The 25,873-nt window shown below is 43.3% G+C and overlaps 2 protein-coding genes across 5 annotated transcripts in view; one reads left to right on the top strand and one right to left on the bottom strand.

The window, feature by feature from the left end:
- rap1gap2a (RAP1 GTPase activating protein 2a) overlaps positions 1–21,378 on the top strand; it is a 67,936-nt gene extending 46,558 nt beyond the window's left edge. For 2 of the 4 annotated variants that reach the window (XM_041939993.1, XM_041939991.1), the window contains 20 exons: positions 5,230–5,265; positions 8,349–8,381; positions 8,596–8,817; positions 8,931–9,034; positions 10,116–10,194; positions 11,359–11,412; positions 12,275–12,358; positions 12,471–12,571; positions 12,998–13,127; positions 13,312–13,467; positions 13,701–13,772; positions 15,017–15,103; positions 15,243–15,383; positions 16,617–16,766; positions 17,055–17,167; positions 17,264–17,362; positions 17,485–17,605; positions 18,733–18,835; positions 18,966–19,042; positions 19,285–21,378. In XM_041939993.1, the coding sequence (XP_041795927.1) occupies positions 5,230–5,265; positions 8,349–8,381; positions 8,596–8,817; positions 8,931–9,034; positions 10,116–10,194; positions 11,359–11,412; positions 12,275–12,358; positions 12,471–12,571; positions 12,998–13,127; positions 13,312–13,467; positions 13,701–13,772; positions 15,017–15,103; positions 15,243–15,383; positions 16,617–16,766; positions 17,055–17,167; positions 17,264–17,362; positions 17,485–17,605; positions 18,733–18,835; positions 18,966–19,042; positions 19,285–19,293 (1,971 nt within the window). In that variant the 3' untranslated portion in view covers positions 19,294–21,378. Of the gene's footprint in view, positions 1–1,924; positions 2,022–5,229; positions 5,266–8,348; positions 8,382–8,595; positions 8,818–8,930; positions 9,035–10,115; positions 10,195–11,358; positions 11,413–12,274; positions 12,359–12,470; positions 12,572–12,997; positions 13,128–13,311; positions 13,468–13,700; positions 13,773–15,016; positions 15,104–15,242; positions 15,384–15,944; positions 16,191–16,616; positions 16,767–17,054; positions 17,168–17,263; positions 17,363–17,484; positions 17,606–18,732; positions 18,836–18,965; positions 19,043–19,284 lie in introns of those variants that run through there. The other 2 variants (XM_041939994.1, XM_041939995.1) reach the window with 2 other exon arrangements.
- si:dkey-52l18.4 (uncharacterized protein LOC560708 homolog) lies at positions 21,115–23,960 on the bottom strand. The gene is made up of 5 exons (XM_041939996.1): positions 23,679–23,960; positions 22,845–23,186; positions 22,396–22,629; positions 22,263–22,291; positions 21,115–22,128 (listed from the first exon to the last, which is right to left on the bottom strand). Exons 1-5 carry the CDS (start codon positions 23,755–23,757, stop codon positions 22,030–22,032), a joined length of 783 nt encoding a protein of 260 aa, XP_041795930.1. The 5' UTR covers positions 23,758–23,960; the 3' UTR covers positions 21,115–22,029.
- Positions 23,961–25,873: the final 1,913 nt, after the last annotated feature.

Below are 25,873 nucleotides of genomic sequence, written 5' to 3'. Positions count from 1 at the left end.
CATGGTGACATCGATTTGTAAATCGGACCCCACTCTTCACAGTTGGAATTTTTATTCCCCCTCATTAGACTGCTGTTATTTGCAATTATAGTAGGACTTGGGAGTCTTAAGGGTGTGTTCCTGTTATAATTAAAGGTTGTGTTTTGAAAAAGGAATTGCAACTGAATTATCCTGTGGTGTAGATTGGTTCATTACTTACTGGGTTTGAAGCTTTATTCTAATGGTATCCTGACCACTAATGGTCAAGTTCAATCCATCTGTGTCATCAAAGGAAACGTTCAGTATCAGAGCAAAGTGAATAAGAATGTACTCTGAGTCTTTCTGAGGCGTCGTCACACTCATTCATGTAGTGACATATCATTGTGCTGCACTTAAGGAGAGCACTGTGAGGTGTGAGGTTTTCAGGCATTCATTACTCACACGGCATTGCACTTGTACTACAGCTGAAGATTTTTCCATTTTTCCTCCAGTATGATAAAAGAGAGAATGCATTTTGCAGGGAGGCGGATTAGCAGCGTGATATACAGGAAATAGATGGCAGCTCCTGCAAGAGGGAGCCACTTTCTGCAGTAAGTCACCTTGAACTAAGCCATCGTTACTGAATCTACAGAAGACAACACAGAGGGAGATAGTAGCTGGTTCACTGTTAGAAAGACAGAAAGATCTGATTGACTGAAAATGTGATCATGCCAAGACTGGAAAAAGGACCATAATGTTTAAGAGAAAATATAATGTATGAAAGAAATAGAATTCAAGCCAGAAGACATCAGTTTTCTTCTCGATGTGTGGCTGATTTTTGCTAATTAGCTATCGGCAACCCACAATTTTGCTGCCAGCTAGAGTGGTCTAATGGTCTGATATTCGTCATCAATGTCACACTGGTAAAGGACTTATGAAACCTATAATTTCCTTTTATCACTCTCCACATGAAATCCATCCATGAGACTACACACGTAGGCTGCGATATGTCTGAGAGTAAAAACATGTAGAGCAAACCACAGATGATGATGTAAAGTGGCCTTAAATATGAAGCATTTGAGTAATACTCTACAGACTTGCAGCTAAACCATGTGCAGGTTCAAGCAACAGAAATGTTGTAAAATTTGACAAACTGAAAGTATCCACTGGCTCTCGAATCATTGCCATCTTTCACACATGGTGGTTTTGGAACTAATCTAATACTATTACGAAAAACATTCACATTTGATTTTACAGACGACGTGTTGTTGCGACACATTGACACTGCCTTCTATAACCATAAAGCTGAGCCTCCTGGGAGGCCACGCTGGCAAAGACAGAGGGATTTTATGCCCCTGGCACACAAACTGCAGCACAGTGCTCGAGCTGCTGTTTGGCGAATCTTCTGTCTTCATAGAAGAATATGAAGTGAGGAAGTTTAGTCTTTCCTTTTCTCTAAGAAGGTTTTTAAGTGGTTGGGACAGGTGTGTGCGTGCATGTGTGTGTGTGTTTGCATGTGTTTGTGCAATGCTTTATCCTGGTTTTTCATTCTGTGATTTTACACTTTGCAGTGACTCCCACTGTGCTAAATATTTACAGTCAACCTTCAAAGACACTGCCACTGACTCAGCAGAACAAAACTTGTACAGTTGTTGGCCCACATGGCTGACCCAGTGTGTGTGTGTGTGTGTGTGTGTGTGTGTGTGTGTGTGTGCGTGCGTGCTTGTGTGTATAGAGTAAATCATAAAATTTTATGGTGAAGTCTTGGGTTAAGGTTAGGGTAAGTGTTAGAGTCAGGAATGGAGTGGTTATGTTTAGAATTTCTAGGAAAAGAATGCACATCTCTCTCTCTATCTCTCTCTCTCTCTCTCTTTCTCTCTCTGGGTGTGTGTGTGTGTGTGCATTTTTCCTGGAGACACGTACAGACTGGAATGACCTGTTCTGTTTTGACAGTGCGTGACTTGACTTTCCAGTTTAAGCTTTAGGCGTTATAATGCAAAATAAGCGAGAGAGAAGTCAGAATAAGAAAAAGAGGAAGACAGAGGGCTCCAGCTGCCATTACGGTAAGCCTAGAAAAACAACCAGGTATGCTATTCCTGGAAACAATTCGATATGTAATGTTTTCAGAAGGTTGCAGCTGACCCCTAAATTCCACCGGACGTGTTCCATCCCTCGCGTTACATCGCTGCCGTTCAATGCAGACGGTGCTTGCAGTTCCACTGGGTGTGTTCTGTCTCCGTCTCAGAGGCGTCCCACAAGTAGCTCTCCATTCTGCTCCACGGAGAATACACGCCGAGTCTACTTTTATCAATCAATCTGCACAGAGCAGATCAAGCCAGACAGGAAGTCAGACACAGGAACGGTGTAGAACAGATGGTAAATTTTCAAAATAAAACAGCCTACGCAGACTCCCGATCATACATCGACAATAAATCCAATTAAAACAGGCAAACCAAGAAATGATTGAACTATAAAGCCTACTAACACATGCTGGAAGCACTAGTTTCAAGGAAAAATGACCAAATCAGCTCAATCTGAGCTGTCAAGTGAACTTTACAGGAAATGCTTGGTTTGAAAAAGCTTTCAGAGGAACAAACACCCTTCAGCATCTGTAAGTGCTGCTAAATTAATCGCTGCACCTCTTTTACAGCAAATTCTGTTCTCGTGCGCTCAGTCTAATGAAAGAGATATTAAAAAGAAGAATTACTTTATTAATCTCCTCAGGGGTTAAGGATGTACTCTGGAAATATTCTGCACCTGAAGGGTATGAAGATTAGGAAGGTGTTTGGCAGTTTCAGTATTCAAATCAGTCGAGCATTTGCAGGATTTGATTTCATTCTTGTTTGGAAAGATTTTACAACTGTAGAAACAGTCAGCATTGTGATTGGATCGGTATCTTATGTAGACACTGCATCTCTGAAGCCTCTACAGTTTTACGTCCTATTCATAGCACGTTTACTCCCACATGTACAGTATTTCACAACAACATTTCATAACCCAGGCGCCAAGCCAAAGCAGGATTGACTGATGCATCAAATACAGATGTGTGTCAGTGCAAATGTTTGCCAGCGTTCCAGGTTTCTGAGGCTGCAATAAGGATATATATATATATATATCTGTACATCTCATAGCTGAGAGGATAGAGCTACCAGCTTCCTTCATCGACAGATCACCTTTTTGACTCAGAGAGTGAATCGTGTTGTGGGCTTCTGTAGACCGTCTGGTTGTGCTAGGACAATGCTAACTTCATCTGAGTTGCAGGTTTTTGCAACAAGATTGTCTCATCTAGCCCACAGAAGTGAAGTGCACTTGACTGGGTAGGACGACACAGAGGAGGAAAAAACTGAAGCAGCAATGAGAGAAACGACAGCTGCAATTTGTAATATCACTGTGTGTGACTTATCATAATTGCTGTCAGTGATAATGTTCATGACTTTACATGAATATGTGTAAATTTAAGCAGCCAGCGAGTCTGTCAGTCATGCAGTCGGTCAGGTCTAATCTGCTTGTGGTCCATGGTAGTCTCAGCGGGTTGTCATGGGAGATGAGCGATGCAGATATTGTTGCTGGGCTAGAGAGGAAGAGAGACTTAGAGGGAAAGTGCAAAGGGAAAGAGAAAGTAGGAGAAAGAGAGAAAATAGGCAAAGAAATTAAAGACAGAAACAGGGCGGGAAAAAAAGGGGAAAAGATAATAGAGCCTTAGGAGAGAAGCAAGAACAAATCAACATAGTGAGACAAGGACAGGAAAGTGACAAATGCAGACATCCTGTTTTAGACTGACAGCGAAGCAGAGAGACAGATAGGTGTCCTTGCTCTTGTCTGGTCAGTGTAGGGGATAGAGATGATGATTGAACACACTGTCAGTGCTACAGGATCCCACTCAAGTGCTGCCAGGACAAGCTGCATCGGTGTGTCTCTTAACTGTCATGGTCACCAGTCTGTGACGTGCCGCTCACATCTTGATAGAGTCAAAAAAGAAAAAAAAAAAAAAAAGCTAAGGCTGCTGAAGCTGTTTTTTATTTTTAGGAATACATTATCCTTCCTCCTGTTGCCCTCATATGATCCCAGTAACCATTACAGCACACACACACACACACACAGAAACACACACACCTCTTGGTAACATGTGCATGCTGACTGCCAGAGTTGCTACCTGGACAGCTGTGCTTATCGTTGGTCTGGCTGTCCGGTGTTGACTCTGCGGGTCCGGCCACAGCGCTGTATCAGCTTACAACACCTTTAACTGGTTAATATTAACACCTTGATAAGCTCTGCCTGTGTGCTCTGTCTGCAGTGGGAGTTGTAATGACACATTTATGGATTTTCACCTAAGCACAGGTCAGCCCAGTGTCGGGAATAACATTTGTTTGTATTACAGTGCTGTCAAAATGTAGTCATTTACAATTTTTTAGCGCTAGAATGCAGTCGCTCAGATGGCTGTAAAACACCAGTTAATCATTTTTCCAGACTTTCCTGGTTTAGGAGGTGAATTCACCAGAAAGGCTTTTATATTCAATTTCCTGGTTTCTTTGTATTTTATGGACTACGGAGTATGTGGCGTCCAGATTGATGCATTTCTAAGTACGAAAGTGGAGGTCAGTGTGTGGTATTGGCTGTCATTTCATTTTTGCACTGGTTACATTGCGATTAGTTTACTGTGTGGTAGCCATGTCAAGAGGAAGTATAGCACTGCTCCTTTAAACCAGACTTCTGTGTTTTTCATGGGAATTTAATTTGGTGCCATAAACTGACATCTCCTGTGTGTGTATGTGTGTGTATAGCCGGAGCCACCCTGCACACATTTACACTCTATGTACATGCCAAAATATGAGCAGACAGACATAAAGCATTGAGACCATTATCACCCTCACAACTTGTTTTTGTGGCTAGGTAGAAGCCCCCGGGGCGAGGACGTGTGAATGCACTCAAGGACATGTACGTTTGTGTGAGCGTGTGTTGCTTTGTGAGGAAGTGGTTGCTTATCGGCGTGTGTGTGTGCGTGTGGGTGTAAGAGGCTGTTGGGCAAGTCTCTCCCCTGGCCTGCCCTCTTGACACAGCTAAGTTTATACTGCGGTGGTGGAGTTGTACGCAGTGAGATGGTCAGCAAGATCTGCTGCTGTCAACACCAATGTTACCGATGTAAGACCCTCACCAAACTGGTGAGCTGTTGCACTGACGAGACGTACTGTATGTTTGATGTCAGTAGATTTTATTGCTTTAAAAAGTTTAGTTACGCCCTGTTTTTACATCATCTTCTTCTGTCTGTTTCAGTCTGCAGAGTTCTTTGATATGCTGGAGAGGATGCAGGTATGAAATTCTCACTAATTCTGTCCTGTGAATACAGTTTCTTTCTCTGTTATAATCCTTGCACCTCTTCCATATTTCACCATCTCTGTTTCTGCTCTATCTCTCTCCCTCCCTCTCTTTGGCTGTTTGCACCATTGAGCAACAGTTGCATATGTGCAGTGCAGCGGTGTGCTTGTGCCATTAGGAGATTCTTGCACTGGGTGAACCGTCAAACAGAACATGAACATACTGTGAGGTGGTATTTAACATATACAAGGATGAGACCGACATTGATGATTCATTCAGGGCAGGTCAGCCCACTGGGTTCGGTCTGTTGCTCATGGATAATGGGAACAATGGGGAAGAGAAGAATAACACTTCAAAGATCTGGGCTGACATAACTACTTTGTCCCTCTTTGTATAGAATTCATTCAAGTCATTGATTTTTTTAACTGTGTCTCTGTATGCCATCCACCGGCACCTGAGGGCTTCAAGTAGCCTAGGGACAGATATAAAAGAGAGAGGAGGAGGAGGGAAGGTTGAGGAGAAATTAAAGGCTCAGAATAAGAAAGAGTAGTGGGTGACCAAAGGAAGAGAGGTAGAAGTGACAGGTTCTCTGAGGGGAAATAATGGTTTATGGTCCACGATGAGATCTCCAAAATGTGTGAATTGTGTGGTCATACCATCTATGCACTGGAAATGTTCATAAGTCCATAATCTAATGACCCTTGCTTTTCCATAGCTAATCAGACTTTGCATATATACAAACCAGTGACAAGTTAGTGTGAACTGATCAGTCACTGACAGAAATGAGCCAGAGAAAATTAGATTTATGCACAAACTCATTAAGACAGCACATTCAGCTACTTAAAAAATGGTGAAGCCTCCTCCACCTCTGTCAAATAAGGCCTGTGATTCTGAGGCATCATTTTCAAAAGATCACATGAAAAAGTGTTGCCTGTGTTGCCAAAAACTGACATAGTCAATTCCTCTGTGCAACAGAGCTCCATTGTTGTCCAGAAGCTAATCACCTCAGTGAGCCAAACTGTTGCGCTGTGTGACATGTTCCTTCAATCGGATAAACATGGGCACTGCAGTTTGTTTTTACTCAATCTCACATACATATTCCTGCTGCTGTAAATACTGGAGCACCTACTGTTTGTTAATCTGCTCCTGAAAATAGTTCCCAACAAATGCACTATTTACCCCAGTTTGAGTAATGTTAGCTAAAAACTGTGGTGTTCAGAAGTTTAAGTTAAATGTGATTTTTAGAGATAAAACAATATATTTGACCTTTTTTTATTTATGTCTTGTGGCTAATATATTCTTAGTCTTGGTCCTCGTAGGCAATTTGCTGACAATAAGAAAAATATCAAATAATGCCAGTGTTATACTTTAAAGGTGAATCATGACTTCCTCTTAATAACTCAGAAGGAGAAAGGTGGAAAGCTGCTGTTCAGGGAGATGTAGGAGGACAGGCTGACTGAAGACATCAGTATGCATCGACGTACTGTCTTGAGCGCTGCCACCTCGAACTCCACACTTGGACCTCAGCGTTCAAAGGGTGCTTCGGTTGTGTCATGTGGATGGTGCTGATGACCATCATCATTCTGATCTCACTTCTAATTTTTTCCTGCCTGTCTTCTTCTCTCCTAACCTCACCCCTCCCTCCTCATTTTTTTTGTCTTTTCTTCATCTTTGTCTCACTGTCCATGTCTGAAAATTAAAGCATTTTAAGACAGCCTTTGTTATCAGTCTCTCATTGTTGACAATGACTCCCCTGCGACTGTAACAGCTGCTCCATAAATATGCACAGACACACACCATTACAGACTCCACCGAGAGGTGTATGTGAACACTTGTATGCGTGTGTCTGAATGTCGTCTGATTCTTGATATGATTGGTGGCGTCCGCGGTGATGGCGGCGGTGCGTGTGTTCTGCACTCAGCCACGCATGCGTTCGTGTCATATCGACGGGCTGTTCCACTGGGCCTTCACCATAATTGGCCAATTTACTCCATCTCTACAAAATTGGGTTTTCATATCTGCATGTATATGCAAACACAGCAGACTTAAAAGTCACTGGCCTCCGTCTCAGTGCTGCTGTGTCCCAAAAATAGGCTATAACAAATGAGGAAAGGGACACTTAGTATGTCTGGAAGCTGGATTCAGAGAGAGAGGATGACTAAGTGTCTGTATTATCTGTGTGTGTGTGTGTGTGTGCGTGTGTGTGTGTGCAGGAAAGTGCATTTCCATGTATGACTCACTCACTTGTCATCTGGCGACACACACAGCGAGGTCCGAAGACGAGAATGCTGTGTTCCAGGACAGTTTTTAAATGCGCAAAAATAAGCAGAACTTTCTTTTTGACCCTTGTGCTTTTCCGCCCTCATGCTGCGTACGGACACTAATAAGGTCCCTAAAGCCGAAGAGACCAAAAAATGGAAGGTGTGACCAGACACCAGACGCACACCTGTGCACATCCAATCAGTTTGTGTTATTGTGTGCTTCATTTCTCTGCATGCATCCCTTCATCACAGCTTCCTTGTGCCTCCTTGTTTCATAGTTGTTCTTGTCCCAGTGTCTCATCTGTGTGAACGCTTCTCAAAATTCTCTCTGGGCTTTTAAAGTGCAAAACCAATAGCCTCCTGATCTGATTGATTATAAGTTGAATGAACTCCAACTGTCAATTGATCCTCTCTGGACTGCCAGCATCCTGACTCCTGCTGCTGCAGAATATAAATGACTGGCTGTCCGGAGCGCTGCACTCTCAGGCGGGCCTCAGCAGTATTTAGAGGTCGTACACAGGAGCTGTGCTACGCTAGCAGACTGCCAAACGCCTGCAGGCTCATAACAGCTCTTAACCCCAGGGGCCACTGAATCAAAACGGCTCTGACATCATCAAGAGGTGACACGCCCCCATTGATGTACGCTGATGACTGTGCATTTCAAGCTGTTGCATCATCGCCCGAGAGTCCATCTGGCATGACGTCGTGTTATCTGTCTGTGGCTGTGCTTGCGACCGTATCATTGTGGTGAAAGTCAGTGAAGTTCACTCATGTTAAATTTAGTCTTCTAACAATCTGTGTGTGTGTGTTCTACAGGATGACTATATCCCCTACCCACGGATAGAAGATGTGAGTCATTTTTCACTCAGTCATAACACACATTTACACCCCTCTCACATGAAACCGCCAGCTAGGAGCGTTTCTGACAATAAGAGATAATACATTTAAAGTTTTGATGCTTGCCATTTTTTATTGCCAGACGTTGCCTTGCCTCTGTCCCAGAGGTATTGCATTTAAATGCATATTTCCATTTATCTGCCTCCCTGCTGCTCTTTCATCCAAGGTTCTTGGGAAAGGTGGTCCATACCCCCAGGTGATCCTGCCACAGTTCGGGGGTTACTGGATTGAGGATGTGGAAGCACCAGCAGGGACCCCCTCCTCCTCAGAGTCTAGTTTCTGTGAGGAAGAGGACGGAGAAGAGGGCATGAGCCCTGGTGGGGGGCACAGCTACCGCCTGGAGTGTAACAGCACAGCCCGCGCTTACCGCAAACACTTCTTCGGAAAGGTAAGTGTGTGTGCACTTTCGCCATGCATTTTAGCAGGGGAAGTCTGTTATTGGGTTGGACCAAAAAAACCTCTGTCTTTCTCACACCATCATTTCTACGCTTGTGCATCCAGGAACACATGAACTACTACTGCACTGGCAGCAGCATAGGTAATCTCATCATGTCTCTGAAGCACGAGGAGGCTGAGGGACAGGAGTACCTACGCATCATGCTCAGGTACGATGACAGGAATGCTCGGCCATTTGATGTATGCCATATGACACACTGTGAAGTATGTCTCAAACATCCTGTTGACTTTCACCCTTTTTCTTAAGCATGCTTTTCTTGAGTCCTGGCTATTGAAGACTATCTGTAGAGTGTCTGCTCTCCTGGTTTTCTTTGTCCTCTTGTCCGACTTGTGAGGCTTTTCTTCTTGTTTCTGTTAGCGATTGGCCAACCCAGAAATTATTCTTTTTAGTCCCATACCAGAGTCCAGAATTCCTATTATGATGACAAGACTAAGAGTGTACAGCCATGAGCAGTGGTGCTTTGAGCTAAATGCTAACATGCATGATATTGAGCAGGTATAATGTTAGAATGTTCTCCATCTTAGCCATTATTTTTGGGGGGAGGAGGGCCGGGTCTTTGGCCATAAACCAAAGTATTGGATTAATTAATATTTTGCTGTCTATAATAAAAGTCTTTACCAAATTTTAGTGCAATCCAGCCAATAGTTGTCATGCCACCTCACCAAAGTTATTAGGATTCATTGATGAAATTCAACAAAATTCATGGAAATCTTGTAGTTGTTCTTCAAATTTCAATCTGGACGAAAGCGGTGGACTGACTAACCAACAGACAAATTGGTTTGGGTCTTCCTCCTCCCTCCTCCTTTCTCTTTTGTTGCAGCTCTTTGTGCTCTTTGTCACGATTAACCGCGGACAGATTTGTGGTGCTGTGTTGGACAGCTTTCTTGCTGTGATCACAGTTGGTGACATTTTCATTAACAGGCAGAAAAACAGTGAAGTAATGCTACGTTTTCGATTCGCCATTGTGGGCGCTGCAAAGGGGACTGTAGCCAGGTGACAGCTAATCTACTTCTGCTCTTCTCTACATCACCAGCATCGCTACATGTGCTCTCAATCAGCCCATTAATAGTTTCTTTATTCCCTGTTGAGACTTGCTGAGGTGAAACCCATCATGAGCCAAGCTTTTCCCTAATTTCACCTACCGAGAGTTACCTACAACATCAAAAGCTGAGAAATCTCTTTAATGGAACAATCTTTTCATCAGAACTCCTTTTATTGATCTGTTGCAGGTCAAGGATCAAAACAGTGCATGACAGGATCTCTTTGGCAGGCATCAGCCAGCTGCCCAGCGTACCCCAGATTGCCAAGGTAAGATACAATCTACAACCACTCAAAGTTTAAAAATAGGCATTTGTCGTGAATTTCCTACACTCTTCACGTACACATAGCAACATCAAACTGCAAGATGGAGCTGGAGAGAGAAGGATGTCTTTTCAGCAGCATGTTGATCCCATGCTTCATATCATTTCACATGTCAGCACTTAACTTAAACAACAAAACATAAAAAAAACAGAATGCAACACACAACCAATCAGCAAAATCAGCCTTTGTCTGACTCTTTTAATGATGTAGATCAGTCACTGGCCGGGGCCAATAAAGCCTGACAGTGCGAGTCACTTAGGCATTTAGTTGTGATGATTAAGGTTAGAGTAAGGGGCTAGGGAATACATATGTCAATGAGTGTCCTCACATGGAAAGAAGCACAAGCATGTGTGCGCATGCATGTCTGAATGTCACACACACACACGCCCACAGTCCCACCATCCAAGAGTTAAGAGCACTTGATAAATATCCACTTTGTTTTCCCCATGAACCCAAAACCGCTCAGTTCCAATCCACTTCACAACCTCAAACGAAAGACATCTCAGAGGCTTGCTCCAGGTTTTAACGCCGATCCCCACAAAGCTAGGCAACTCCTGCAGAAACTCTGACTGGGAAATACGCACATCCACCAGATTATTCCCCCTCCTGCCCTGACACAGACTCTAGAGACAAGGCTTACGTTTTACCACAAGTTATATGTTGCTGTAATCATGTATGGTTGTCACAAAGTCCCACCACTCACCTGGATTTGCGTGCTGACACACTGTTTAGGAGCCACTCATTTAAGCAACCACTCAACCAGCTTCATCTTTACATTAACAAAAGCAATTTTCCTCCATGAGACCCATTTTGCTCTTGATGATTTTCCCCTGACGTATTGATTGAATGATCCAGTCATGGATAGAAAGGTGTTGCATTCTGTAAAAAAATAGACGATAAATGAAGGATATACATTGAGCAAATTATTAGATGGCAAGAAATATATTTTAATTTCTAAATAAGTCTGTAAATAAGCTTTTGTGCATAAACTCTATGCCACAAAATACCTTTTGTATCTGACAGTGGGTATCTTTTCTAGTATATATAGTGAGGTTTCTCTCATACTGTATGAAATCAGTCAAATACAGAGAGTCTCGTTTCTTCTTTCAGCTTCTGTGCGACGATGCCACAGGACTGAAGTTCAACCCAGTCCTGTACCCCCGGGTGAGTTTCTCCCTAAACTGTCACACTGTGACCTCATTAATAACCAATGTGTTCTGAGCACATCCAGCCAGTTATAAATGTATTCATTCAAGCTGACACGAGCTACGTTTTCCCCGTCTCTATGCTTCTGCTGAGAGAGAAAGGGTTGAAAGCGCTGATCCTACATTCAGTGTCTGCCACAACTTTATTGCAACCTTCATCAGTAACTTTTCACCTTCTGCACATCCATATATGCAGCATGCCCTTACGTAAGGCCTGGGACATTTTTTAAACGTTAACTGAAGCAGTGTTTCGGTTATTATGCTTGCCAGCATTGCCCACCTGTCCCTACAAAACACCTTAATTTACTTTTCACATCAATCTTCCCTTTCACCCACCCCTTAACCAGAAACATAGCACAACACTTATCACATTTTACCCTCATAAGCCCCCTACCTCTCTAACATCTGCCCTGTTCAGTAAGTACATAATTCAGAAATAATTGATGATATTAAGAGAGGGCAACAACTTCCTAAAATGGGTATGATGGATCTTTTTCTCCACCTGTGAGCCCCGTGGAGGAGTTTGATGGAGCATGCTTTCAGCCTGTGCCTCAGGAAAGGAAAGAAAAAAACCCAAAAAACATCTGTGTCTCAGTCTGCAAGAGGCAGCGAGAAGATCACTGCCCTCACTGAGGGCTGTGACAGTTTGTTGCATGTCAGCCTTACATAACAAGGGCCCAGCAAACCTGCTTGGAGACATGTTGGAGAACAGGAAACATGTTGTCCTAACCACCCCAGCAAAGAGAAAGTGTGCAACAATTTGACTGAGATGAATAACCACAGGGACTAAGTAAGAAGTAGTTGTTTTTGTTTATGAACAGGGATCCCAGCTGATAGTCGCTTATGATGAACACGAGGTGAACAACACTTTCAAATTTGGCGTCATCTACCAGAAGTTTGGACAGGTGAGCGATTACATCACATCAGCGCACGGCAGTTTATCTCACATACACCATCTGATCGTATACACTGTTTATTGTCTTACGTCTCTTTTCTGTCCTCTACCATTCCTCTCAGACATCAGAGGAAGAGCTGTTTGGAAACAACGAGGAGACGCCGGCTTTCAAGGAGTTTCTCGGCATCCTGGGCGACAATATTGAACTCCAGGACTTTAAAGGGTAATAGCAGGAGCAGAGTAAATGTGCAATAAAACTGAATACATGAAAGCAGGATTCAGAAATGGAAAAAGCATTGCAATAAAGGAGAACCACTTAGTGTGACCGCGGCCTCAGTGTGCAATCAGGTTAAACTGCTACTGAAACAGAGTTTAGAAAACAAAGTGCTGCATGGGCGCGCAATCAGAGCTGTGTGTGCTCCTGTCCTCCAGGCTTTTTCTATTGTGTTACATTTATTAACTTTTACTGTTTGGGAGGCTTTGAACTGCGGTTGACACGCTACAGCAAACCGCACAACTCGTCTGAGCTATTTTAGCACAAAATGTGAAGCAAGTGACATTTAAAAGGCATGAAATAAGAACTTATCTGCTTACTGAAGGCTGGAGGCCACACGGACAGCGTGACACATGTGCTTCGATAATGTGACAGGTTCCGCGGCGGGCTGGATGTGTCCCACGGACAGACAGGCTCTGAATCTGTCTACACTGTCTTCAGACAGAGAGAGATTATGTTCCACGTGTCAACCAAGCTCCCTTTCACTGAGGGAGACATCCAGCAGGTACAAGACTTTAATGCTGGCTTTATTATTGCTGCACCGAAGGATTAAAGGTGTGGTTATCATTCTACAATGTGCTACGCTGTTCTCATCGCTAAATTGCTGTTACGTAAGCTGTGGCTTAATGTTGAATCAAATGTCAAATCAAATGCCCCCCCCCCCCACCCCCCCACCCCCGCTTCTTTAGCTCCAGAGGAAAAGGCACATAGGAAACGACATTGTGGCTGCAGTCTTCCAAGAGGAGGCCACACCGTTTGTTCCAGACATGATCGCCTCCAACTTCCTGCATGCGTACGTGCTGGTGCAGGTTGAGAACCCCTGCACAGAGCACACAACATACAAGGTACAAAGCAGGAGCGTGCTCTGTAATAGCTGCAAATGAGTAAATTGAACAAGCTGTTAAGAGTGTTTGAGATTGCCAGTGGTCCTTCTCAGCTGGAAACAACAAAGGCACAATTAGTGTCGATCAGTTCTCAAGTTTCCTTCAGACTTTGTTTCATCTTCCCAGCTCGAAACCCGAGCTCTCCTGAAATACACGCTAGTAAAATATGACTTTTATATGTTGTATTTCAACAGGTGTCTGTTACAGCAAGAGAGGACGTGCCTCCTTTTGGGCCCCCTCTCCCGAACCCAGCTGTCTTTCGGAAGGTGAGAAAAAGACAGCGCAGGGGAAAATATTGCAGGCCTGAGTCGTGAATCCAATCACCTTGACTTGACAAATTCAATAACGGCTTGCATCTCGACTTGGTGAAGGTCGACGCCAATGACTCGAGATTTCACTTCTAGCCTTCTGGCAAGATTAAAAATGTCGTCGAAAAAAAGTGTTCAGTGAATCAATTTTCCTGACAATGGCAAAGCTTTGAATCAATCCAAGGACAACAAGGAGGGGAAAGGTGCGTTTGGCAAAAGATGATACCTTGGATGATCACTTGGATTTTGTTGCGTTCTAGAAAAACAGACTTCAGCATGCAAAACAATTGGCTAGAATAACAAACCAGGACACACCATTTTACTTTTAAATGTGATTACAAATTTTACAAAAGCCTTGAATAGTTTTTTTTATTCTAATATCTGTTTATCTGTTTAAAAATGGCATTATATTTGGTGACAGAGCACAAAAGTGCTTGTTTAGGACTTGGACTTCACTTTGGACTTGTTGGTTTTGATTTAATCATTGACTCAGGATTTCACAGACAAGACTGGAGACGGAGATGGAAATGTTGTCCCACTTCTGGCAATTCAAGTGTATCATATTTGTAACTCAACTTAAGTACTTTATTAAACTTTTGAGATACTTATACTTTGATTTCCATTTGATCTTACTTCATACAGCTACTACAACATTTCAGAAGGAAACATTGTACTTTTTACTCCACTTCATGTAATTAACAGATGTAGTATTGGTTACTTTTGGAATTAGGATTTTGCATAAAATGACGATGATGATGATCTTAGAAAATTGATGACTAAGCTGGAAGGATTTTTGGCTTGTGACCCATGACAAAAAGAGCAGTGTTTACTCAGGGCCTCTTGTCACCTTTCAGATGTCTATGAGCTGATAGCAGTTCCACTAAAGACACATCGAGCAGCTCTAACAGTAAAATGCAGATTACAGACTGATGCTTCACTATTAACAATCCTACCATGTCAATGAATGACTATATTTTAATTTCAGATCATTGTGACAAAGGAGAAACTGCACTGTAAAAAGCTCTGAGTGAGGTTGATACTGCTGATCATACACACTGTGCTGCAACACTGTAATCAGTATGGTGCTGATAAACTTAACCTATCCCTTTCCTCATCATTGCCCCCCACTATTCTGTTTCATCATCTAACTCTACCCCCCATTCTCTCTCTCTCTCTCTCTCTTTCTCTCTCTCTCTCTACAGGGTCCTGAGTTTCGAGACTTCCTGCTGACTAAGCTGATCAATGCTGAAAACGCCTGCTACAAATCCGACAAATTCGCCAAACTAGAGGTGACGCACGTTCGCGCAGCCACACTCAAAGCACCCCAGCATGCCCTCAATCACCCCTCATCCTTGTCCATCATCATCACCATAATCACCAGCCTGATGCTTGCCTACATGAGTTTTTGCGTGTGTGAACCGAATTTAGGGGAGAACGCGGGCTGCGCTGCTGGACAACCTCCACGACGAGCTGCACAGACAGAGCCAGGCCGCGCTGGGCCTGGGCCAGGCCGGAGAGGAGGACAAGCTGGAGAACGGGGGACACGGGGGTTTGCTGGAGTCCTTCAAGGTGAACATGAACCTGAGCAAAAGTATAGGTGACAACATGTAATCTCCTCTCAGCTCTGTGACATTTATTTAATCGCCATCATTACAGCACACGAGTGTGAGTTTTCTTGCTGTAGGTCAACTAAATGTCACAGATCTGCAAAATGACTTAGGGTGCTAAACCACAGGTAGTGATGCTGCTGTTTTTCTCTGTGCTCCAAGATATTGACCTTATACTGGGTGTGTGGGTGTGTCGGTATGTGCGTTTGTGTGTGTGTGTGTGTGTGTGTGTGTGTCTGTGTGTGTCTGTGTGTGTCTGTGTGTGTGTGTGTGTGTGTGTGTGTGTGTGAAAAACACTGCTGTGCTTATGTATTTGTGAAAAATGGTCGTGTCTTTCTCATCACTCACTGTCAATTCAAACTCTAAGTGAAGTCATTAAGACCATTAAAATGTGGGGGGGTGAGTCTGTGTGTGTGTGTGTGTGTGTGTGTGAGAGAGAGAGAGAGAGAGAGAGAGAGAGAGAGAGAGAGAGAGAGAGGTGAATGTGTGACTAATATGACACTGGCTCTCTTATTCTTCACAGGCATTTTGGACAGCTACTTTGCACTTTCTGCAGTCAGTCCCAGGGGGCGCTGTGCTCATTGCCATGCTGGCAGTCGCTGTGTATTACCTGTCTTCACTGCTGTAAATTCAACAGAGGATCAGCACATTTTAAATAAACATTCTTTCATATTATGTTGTTTGTGTTCATACTATCAGAGACACGATAGCATTCTGTATCTGCAAAACATAGCAGAATTTAAAAAAACGTGACACATTAAACATTTAAATGTTACATAAATGTGTTTTTGTTCAATTTACTGGCTGATTTTTGAATCTTTTTTAATGTTACAAATGTTGTTATCAACGAACTAAACGAGTAAGAATTATAAGAATTAGTACAACACATGTTCTTTCATCCACTCCAGCTCACTTGTCTTCTTTCTTGGAGAACTGCGCCCTCTGGTGGTTGTATTGTGCAGTAGCATATATGAAACTAACCATTAAGACAAGTGATGAATGCTGCTTGTAAACTGATAAAACCTCACTTTTGTTCTGTGCCCCCATTGTAATTATTTCACTCTCCTCGCCCACTCCCCTTTCTGTCCTCCCACGATTACTTACCTAACAGCCGTCTGCTTCTTTCCCCCGAGCTCCTCTGTGCTCCTCCTCAGTCCTCATCCACTCATCCTCTTGTTTCCTCTCCCTCCTCCAGAGAGCCATGCGTGTCAGGAGCCACTCCATGGAGACCATGGTGGGGTCCCACCGTCACAGGAGCCCTGGAGTGGGAGGTGGGGTCCCGGCCAGCATGAGTGGAGGAGGGCTGCCGCAGAGCACCAGCGAATACACAAAGAGCACGTTCACTGTGAGTAAAAGGGTATGATGGAGTGGGAAAAGAGGGTTAGTCACTCCGAATGAAAGTTTAACTCACTTGAAGCCAACATGAAGCTGTGTCACAATGATTTCATTAAAATCTCTGTTATCTGCTGTATGTCAGTCTAGAAAGTGCTGTTATAAAGCATGCAGAAAGACAATGTCAGCCTTTGAATTATGCTGTTTTTAAAGGCTAAATATTTCATCTGAATCAGTTTACTAAGAATTGCATGTTTTTTGAGAAAGAGAGAGGCCTAACTGTATAACCTGTGATCTTCAGCCTCCTGTGTTGTCAGCCAAGTCTCCTCTGAAGAGCCCGGTGAAACGGCGCTCAGGCCTCTTCCCTCGTCTCCACTCCAGCACAGACACCCCAATGGACAAACACACGCGCAGGTTGGTGTTTAGGACATGTGTCTGTGTTTTCATGCAGGTAGCGGGAGTCCAGGAGTCGTCACGTTGCTGTTGATTAATGTGTGCTTTTGTCTGCAGCGACCAAAAGCCTGCAGAGATCTGCCCGCTGTCCCAGGAAGTGAGGTCAGAGACGTCGTCCAACCCCAGCTCACCTGAGATCTGCCCCAACAAAGAGAGGCAAGACCAATCCCAGTCATCTCAACACCCGTCTAATGTCTGTAGAGGGAAAATGGCTAAAGGCAAACTCAGCAAATTTGGTATTTTGTAGATGATTAGATTTCCTTCGCTTTCCTCCACAGGCCGTTCATCAAGCTGAAAGAGTGCAGCAGCGGCAGGCCGAACATCTCCCGTTCTTCATCCAGCACCAGCAGCTTCAGCAGCACCACCGGTGAAGCGGAAGCTCTGGAGGAACTGGAGACCGTGAGTACAAATGTCACAGCTAATGAGAGGAAAGTGTGTCATCAAATCAGTTCTGGCTCACTTTATCTGGTGTTTACACTGTACTGAGCTTTAGCGTTTGGGTTTAAAGCAGAGAGAGCAGAACTGAAACACTTTGTTGTCGGAGTGTGAGGTTGTTGGTGGTGTCAAAGCTGTCATGGATGAAATAGTCTGTAATTACCAAGAATCGTCTAATAGAGAGTGTCGACTGTCAGCACATTGATTATAATGATTACAGCTGCTCTCGCTTGCTGTGCGTCAGATGACACTGCCCGTCAGTGTTGCTTGACTTTATGGGATAAATGCTGTCACATCAGTCCTACTCTCACGATTTAAGTGGATGGGGATCAGTGTGCACGGATTCGGAAAGGGAGAAGACACCCCAATCTCATATTTCTATGGTAAATATTAGGCTACCGGCAGCAGCGTAGCTCATCACCAAGCCTGCAAACACAAGGAAACAGCTTGCCTGGCTCTGTCCAAAAGGGAACAAAATCTGCCTACCAGCAATTCTATGCTCATATATGTCACATGTCAGATCTTGTTTGTTCAATCCGTATAAACACAAGAGTAAAAAACAACAAGTTGTGGTTTTTACGGTGGGTTATGTGACAGACTTAAGACTCAAGAAAGTTACTGGTCCTGGCCAAGAAATAGTCCAGCACATAACCCCCATAAAGCAGCACCTTTTCATATTTAGTTTATTCATGTTAGTGAGCTTTAGAGATGCTGGCTGAGGGACTTTTTTTTCACCTTTGCTGGGAGCCAGGTCGGCCGTCTCCCCCCGTTTCAAGTCTTCATGTGTAGCTGAGCAGCTGCTGGATGTAGGCTGTGCTTTACAAAAGTGAATCAATGTATTTTCTTTAACTGTTGAACTACCGTATTGCTTTAAATCTACTTATAATGAATTCCCATGAACTGAAAAGGTTTTTCAGGTATTTAAAGGTTATGAAAGGTCTCTGCAAGGCATCGTTTTCCAGTTCTACTTCCTGCTGAACATTCAGGGCCTCTAACCTTGCTGACAAAGGGTCAGCAAAATATCGCCGCCTTGATTTTACTGAGCGTCAGCTTCTTTCCTCTTCCCATTTTTTCTTTCCTCCATCTTCCAGGCTAGCCAACCCTCTATAGCGTCCTCCTCTGCCTTTAGTCCTGCCCTCAGTGTCGACAGCCAGGGATCGGGCACCCCTGTCATCATGTGCCGCAGTCCAACAGGTAAACCTACAGTTTTAACTGGAGGCACGCGGAGAGTTTTCAAGATCTGAACGGAATTACATCCTGGAGCTGAAAGATTGATGCTGAGCATTTCCTTCCTTTCCTGTCATTTTCCTTCATCCATATTCAGCTGAGGGGAGAAGTAAGACGTCACCGAGGTCAAACTTGAAGTTCCGCTTTGACAAAATGAGCCACTCATCCACAGCTGTAAGTCTCGTAATGCCTGCCTGGTTAGCATGTTTTAATAGACGTTCTTGCTTTGCTTTGTTGCTGATAAACCAAAGATGTGTGCAACATTTTAAGACATTTCAAGGCACTAACTTTTTAAAGCTGAGCAGAATTAGTGCATCATCCCTGTGTGTTTTTGCTACACTCACAGTCCATCTTTGCATGCAGGCAGATGCATGCAGGCAGTGAACACTCCTCTAACCGGCCTCTTTTTCTTTCAGTCTGAGTAGTTTGTGGAATGGAAATAACAGACTTGCACAACAAAGGGACGGCGCGGGCTGATGGAGCTGCTAGAGAAACCACAACAACGGAAACAACAACAACCACAAAATCACTGTAGAACCACTTCCCTAAAGCCAAGGACGATCTGAAGAGATGACCAACTGCACACACACACTATAAAATAACTGACAATACTGTGAGCGTTTAGTGAGGAGAAGCAGCTGACACGTTGGCTTTCTTTGTAACCAGCCTTTAGCTACATAAATCCAGTCCATACTTTGCCAATGTTACAAGTCGCAGCATCTCAGTTGTTAATTGTTCACATGACGTGGAAGTCATAGCATGGCTGTAATACTGTGAGCGTAGGCCGAGCTAGACTCTGCCTCAGCTTTTTCTCAAGCATCTTGTTTAATAGAGGAACTCTGTAGGGAAACGGTAACACGAGACGATGGCTGGCTGAACTGTTACTCTTCATCAAGTGGAAAGAGTTGAAGACATCAGGTTGTTCCCTTTTGCCTTTGCCCTTAAATGGTACGTCTGGCAACAGTTCCCTTTTTGCCTAAAAGACAAAAAAAAGTACGCACATGCACAGAAACATGATGTAGACTTACAGTAGCAACATTTTTCAGTTGACAACACCGGGATTCTCAATTCTCCAAGCCTGTTCTTTGCATATAAGGATGCTTTTTTAGGGAACATCCTTGATTTTGGAGATGTTTTCGTAACCCTGCTAGCTGCTGCGTTGTGTCTGCTGCGCTATAAACACGACATTGCTGAAATTCAGTAGATGACCCATGACGGCATTTCTGGAACTCGAACTTCAAATCCTTGAACTCAAGTGTTTGGTTAGTGGGAAATGAGCTCATATAGGGCACAGTAAGAGACACTGCCAACACATTTCGCCATGAGCTTATTTTTGCCAAAGCTGCGCCTTACAATCCAGCAAACGCCCTGTTTACCACTGATGCTCTTGTCTGTCTGTCTGTCTGTCTCTCTCACTGTGTGAGAGGACACGAATCTTCTGGATCCGGTTGCAGCACAGTTGTGGGTAGCCGATCAACACCCACATTTTGCTGAAAATAGACGTTGCACTCACTGAAAACATTTCACCTTCTGATACCTCCCATTGAAGCTCGCTAGCTCAGTGTATCCGTGTTTATGTTCGGTGGAACTTTTGAACAGGAGAGTCTCCAGGGTTTGAAGTTTCCAAGCACGTGCGCTGATGAAGATGACTTGAAAAAGATCCTTCAGGTTAAATGAACCTTTGAACCACCTTTGGCAAAAAAAACAAAACAAAAAACACTTTGAATGTGAGCTTGGAGCTTTTTTTTTTTTTTTTTTTTAGATTTCATGCTTTGTTAGTTGTTATTACAAAGTCTCATAGAAGTGAATTGCAGAGCCAGTTGCTTACAAGCACAACAGGACAATAGGTCTACTCTCCTCAACTATACCATAGCATTAGCCTGGAGGTGCACAAACTAGTTAGCAGAGCAAAGTGGGAGCATGCTAATCAAGAGAAAGCTTAAAAACATGCAGGTATGTTTCCTACAATATGTGACCAAACAAGCAAGCTGGTAGGTCTTTGGAAGAATGTCTATGTACTCTTACTGTGGAGAGAACCATTCCCGTCGGAGGGTCTAAAGGGTCAGTTCACCCAGATTACAAAAACTAACTTTGTAATGTCGGTGACTTTTTAACATGTCAGGAAGCTGCTGGGCTCCTTGAGAAGTAGCTTTCTGATATGCATGAGAAGCAGATGTGCGCTCAGTTAGTGCAGACCAGGCATTACCTCGAGCGAGGGAAGCAAGGACGTAACTCACTCAACAGCGGGAAGTTCAGATGTCATTTATTTGTAGCGGGTATCGCCTAAACGCCCTGCAGCCTTTTCTCTGTTAGTATGCTTAATTTATTAAAATGATAACTTCTTTTGCATTGATGTCATGTAAAAAATGTAACTGCAGAGTACGCTTATTAATAAGGTGAAAATGATTAAAGGAAATACATTAATTTAAAAGATGTCTAAACATGTATATGTATATTTGGTTATGTAACGTGCCATTGAGAATTTATTCGAAAATAAAATGTTGTATTTTGTGTCATTTACGGGTTATCTCGTTTTTGAAATTTTACACACCACGCGCAAGCTTGCAGCACCATACGCTCCATTGTTCATACATATATATGTATATTCTATGTACACAAACACATCAAACACCATAGACAAAGTTTGTTTTCACATTTTAAAAACTGCAAGAGCTTTAAATCAGGCTGCATTTCATGTTTTGCTTGTCAGCAGCCAGATTTTGAAACAAACGGGGCGTTAACATGAGTGAAATTATAGCACAGCGCTGAGTCTTTTCTCTCTGCAGCACCTCAGGGTGGGTCAGCTGATAGATGCATCCTGCAGCATCTCCTCGCTGTCTGCTCCACTTGCTGTCTGTTTTGTGCCTATGAAGGATTTTTGGCACTTCTCTCCGCTTCATAATCAAACCAGTCGCATATTCCGCAGCAGAGTGTGATCAGGAGAGTCCACAGACGTTTGATGGACAAACATTACTCTGCTGGATCTTACTTTGCTCTTTGCTTTTATGATTTTCCACAATGTGCCGCAGGCTTGGAATAATTGCAATCATAAATGCAGTCCTGCAAGCGAGAGGCTCCCAGGTCCCGTGAGTCCACGTCAGATGTCAAAGATCACGCAGAGTCCTACAAAAATAAATATTGAATTGATTTCCACCACCACCTCAGGAAAATCTGAGGGATGAGTACACAGTGGACTGGGCAGGCTCTCTGGGGGCTGCCTGTTGTCTCAGGGCACCCTGGGAAATGTCTGCATACACCACCTGTAACATCACAAATGCATAAATGAGTACAAGTTCACATACATGGACTGCAGGCATATTCAAGGCTGTTCAGGAGAAACGATGTTGAAGGCACTGCAAAGGGCATCCTGTCATGAAACAGGACATTCACCCACCTCAGTCTTCTGCTCGGACTTGGGGGCAGCTGTAAAATGCAAGAAAAAAAAGACAACACATTAGAACAGTTTTGACAATGATAGAGTAACTTTTTCTCGGCTCTGCAGGCTACAATGTAAGAATATGGAATACCTTTGTAAGAGGAAGCAATATGTTTCTTGGGTACTGGGCACCGAGGTGGGGGCTGTGGAGCTGGGTGTGGTTGGTCTCTGTACACAGCTGCATGCGTGGACAGAGTGCTGGGAAGTGGCTGAGGGTTGACTTCTGAACTCAGACAACGAGCCAATCCCAGAACGATGAAAACACAAAGAAAAGCACCGGCACAGACCAAAACCCTGTGCAATGCACTCCTCTGAGAGTGGACAGCTGGGAGAGGACACAGAATAATATACACAAATAATGCAGTTAGAGAACATCACTGTTGCTATTGCTATTGTCATGTATTTTTTTTATTTTCATGTATTAGCGTTTATCCTTTATGTTTTAATAATTAATGATTAATTTAGCATTGCTATTACAGACACGTACATGTTAGCGGACACTGACACACATTTGGTCAATATGAGAGTGATTCTACATACCTCCAGTGACGTTCACATACATCAAATGTCCATGATCAGTGTCACCTTGAGCCCATTCAACGCTGCATCCATAGGAACCGTCGTCCGATTTGTTCACACTCAGGAAATTCAAAATTAGTCGAGTCTCATTGGCTGAGACCACCACACTTGTCAAAATGTGCCTGACACTTGATTCAACAGTCCTTGACTTATCATCTGTTGGATTTCTCCACATCCAGTTTCCCTTCCAGGTGTCTCCACAGTGCTGGACCACACAGGACAGAGACAGACTGCTCCCTGCTGGTGCGTAAAATGTATCACGTTCTGCCAGAACCATTTGGCTGCATTCCTCAGAACAGAGACCTGAAAAAGCGGAGGTTCCCTTTAGCTCGATCCGGTGCAACAAGAAATCGTATTGACAGAAGCTGGATATGTCGTCACATCGTACAATGGTGACAGTAAATGTTTTACGATGCAGTGTTTTGATGAAGCCATTTAATCTTTATGCAAGATAGTATATGACCATGAAGAGTTTGAACATTGGAACATTTAAGATAATGATGAAGTTTACCAGGCACACGGAGACACACAAAGATTGCATAACGTGGACCTAATTTGTAACTTGTTCAACAGACATGCCTCAAAGAGAGGCACAGTTTGACTAACATTTCATGTACAAAATAAATACAATGCAACTGAACATGAAGTACTGCACTACTGCTGGAGCAGAGGTGAATTCAAAGGCATAAGACTGTGTAGTCTTAGCTACCCAAGTTCCCTAAACGCAACACACTGTATGGGGGCATTTCCCCTGTTTACAGATTTCAGATTTAGGTGAACCGAAACATTACTTACCAGAATGAAGAAGGCAGAGACAGCTGATGGCACTGAGGAGATAATTACTCATGTCTGACTGTAACAGTGTGTTGGCCATGGTTCATCACAGACCGGCTTGGCTTTCTCTGAGCAGATGTAGTCTCCTTGCTCTTGTGTGTCGGAGCGGCTGTGTGATACGCATGGCTGGAAAGCTACACTGCTTGTCTGAATCTAATCGGCAGTTTCGGGAAGTCCACCAGCTCGCTCTTTCTCTCACTTTCTCTTCCAGCTCGCAGTCTTTTGACAGGCTTTCCTTCGATCCAGCTGGAGGTGAAGGAAGGAAGTGACCTACTAATACGCTGCACACCGTACCATACACACACACACGCACACACGCACACACACACACACACGCACACACACACACACCGGTGCGCACATATTAAATTACAGGAAAGCAATGACTTCATAAATGGGAATCTAACTTTCCAACAGGAAAGGGGCCAGTTTCAAGAAACTGGAAATGAAGAAAAACTGAGTAGTATCAAAACTAACCAAAATCCCTGTTTCATATGTGCATTCTTTAATTCATGGTGTATTTACAGTTTTATGTACACATAATTCACGCACACAGAGAGGCCTGCGTACAAGCAGCAAAACAAATGGGACTAATAATCTAATTTTTCATACTTACAGTGTAAAGTTTTAATCTCAGCTGGCTGATTTCCAGCAGCATGTTCTTGTATGAGTGTGTGAAGTGTTTGAAGTGCTACACATGTGACAGCATGGCGGCAACTTTTTAAGGACTTCAGTTTATTACTGTTAAAGCTTACAGAACTGTTCAAAGGTTTGGAATGGCCTGCCTCAAAAGATTCATTCAGTACAGCCAGATGTTTTCAGGTTGGAGTAGTTTCCCCCTAGTTTCAGTTAATAAACAGAATAAACAACAACCAAACGCCCTCTAAATTCAAGGTTCTCTCTTTTACCAAGCAAGCTTAATCACCCCCTGAACTCATCGTTAAACACAGCTCATTCAAACCCGGCAGAAACATAATAAAACTCACCAAAACTGTCTTGGTTTGTCTTTTCACTGTTCCAACAATCACTAGCTCTGGTTTGGTTGGAAGAAACCCTGCCCTTTAAACATCTTCAATGTAACCACTGCGTAGACTGCAGAGGGCCCAAAGGAAAATGGGTTCAATGATGATCCAGTGTCACTTGTGCTTTTCTGGACTGGAAAACAAATTCAAAACTGAAGGACATATGAGTGAAAAAATTATTACAGCTCCCCTGTCATGTCACAACTACTTCAAATGCAAATGAGCTTATATTGATTGGTGTCTGAATTATCATGTTTTTCCTCTATGTTATGTTATATTACCATTGTTGGCAGGTTGACAGGTAATGTAGGAAGTCCTACCCGCATGCTCTTTTTACACCCTGCAGCCTACATTCCCAGCTACAAAACAGCTAACAGAAACGGAAAACAACCTTCAAAATAATAGTCCATAAACATAAATGATGGGTTCACAAATTTTCACCAGGTTTTGCTCGCCGTAATCATACTGGACATGATGAGAAGGCTTCCTCACGTGCCTCCGATGTAAGCGATGTGATCTGGAACTCTGAATTAGGCTACTTACACAAAGTCGTAGTTTTATTTTGTGAACAATGACCGGATGTTTCTTACGCAATTACTCTGTTTGTTTGACTGTCGGCGCGCTCGTTTAATGGTGCTGCGCGCGCTTCCAGTCACATGACTTGTAGGGATAACAGAGGATGTAAGAGCAGTCCTCAGCTGTAAATAGAGTTCAGTTCAGTTCAGTTTCCGTTTTATTGGTCAAATGCAGGTGTACAATAAAATGTGCTGGGTCAGCTCAGCAATGAGACTCATAAGAAGATTCATAAAAGTTAACTGATATAACTTTATAAGGTTATACATACACATAAGGTTACACAGCATTACTTGGATGATAGTTTGTTACTTTAAGGTGAGTTACTTTCGTAGCGGGGGTCATTATTCATGATGACCTTTGGCTTTGGTGAGAGACCTAGAGGTTCTGAAAAATGGTCACCAAAGTGGATGTTTTCAGGATATTTTTAGGACGGTTGTTGCTTGTTTCAGCAGTGTTGAGTCCACATGGGTCACCACACATAAGATGTTTCAACCAGTTATTTCAATAAACAAAACAACAAACCTTTACTGCATAGGTGCAAAGTCGGTAAAAAAAAAC

The sequence above is a fragment of the Chelmon rostratus genome, chromosome 7 (genome assembly GCF_017976325.1).
Source record: "Chelmon rostratus isolate fCheRos1 chromosome 7, fCheRos1.pri, whole genome shotgun sequence".
In the NCBI taxonomy this organism is placed as follows: domain Eukaryota; kingdom Metazoa; phylum Chordata; class Actinopteri; order Chaetodontiformes; family Chaetodontidae; genus Chelmon; species Chelmon rostratus.
Note: the sequence above shows the minus strand (reverse complement) of the source record. Positions and strands in the feature narration are given on the sequence as shown.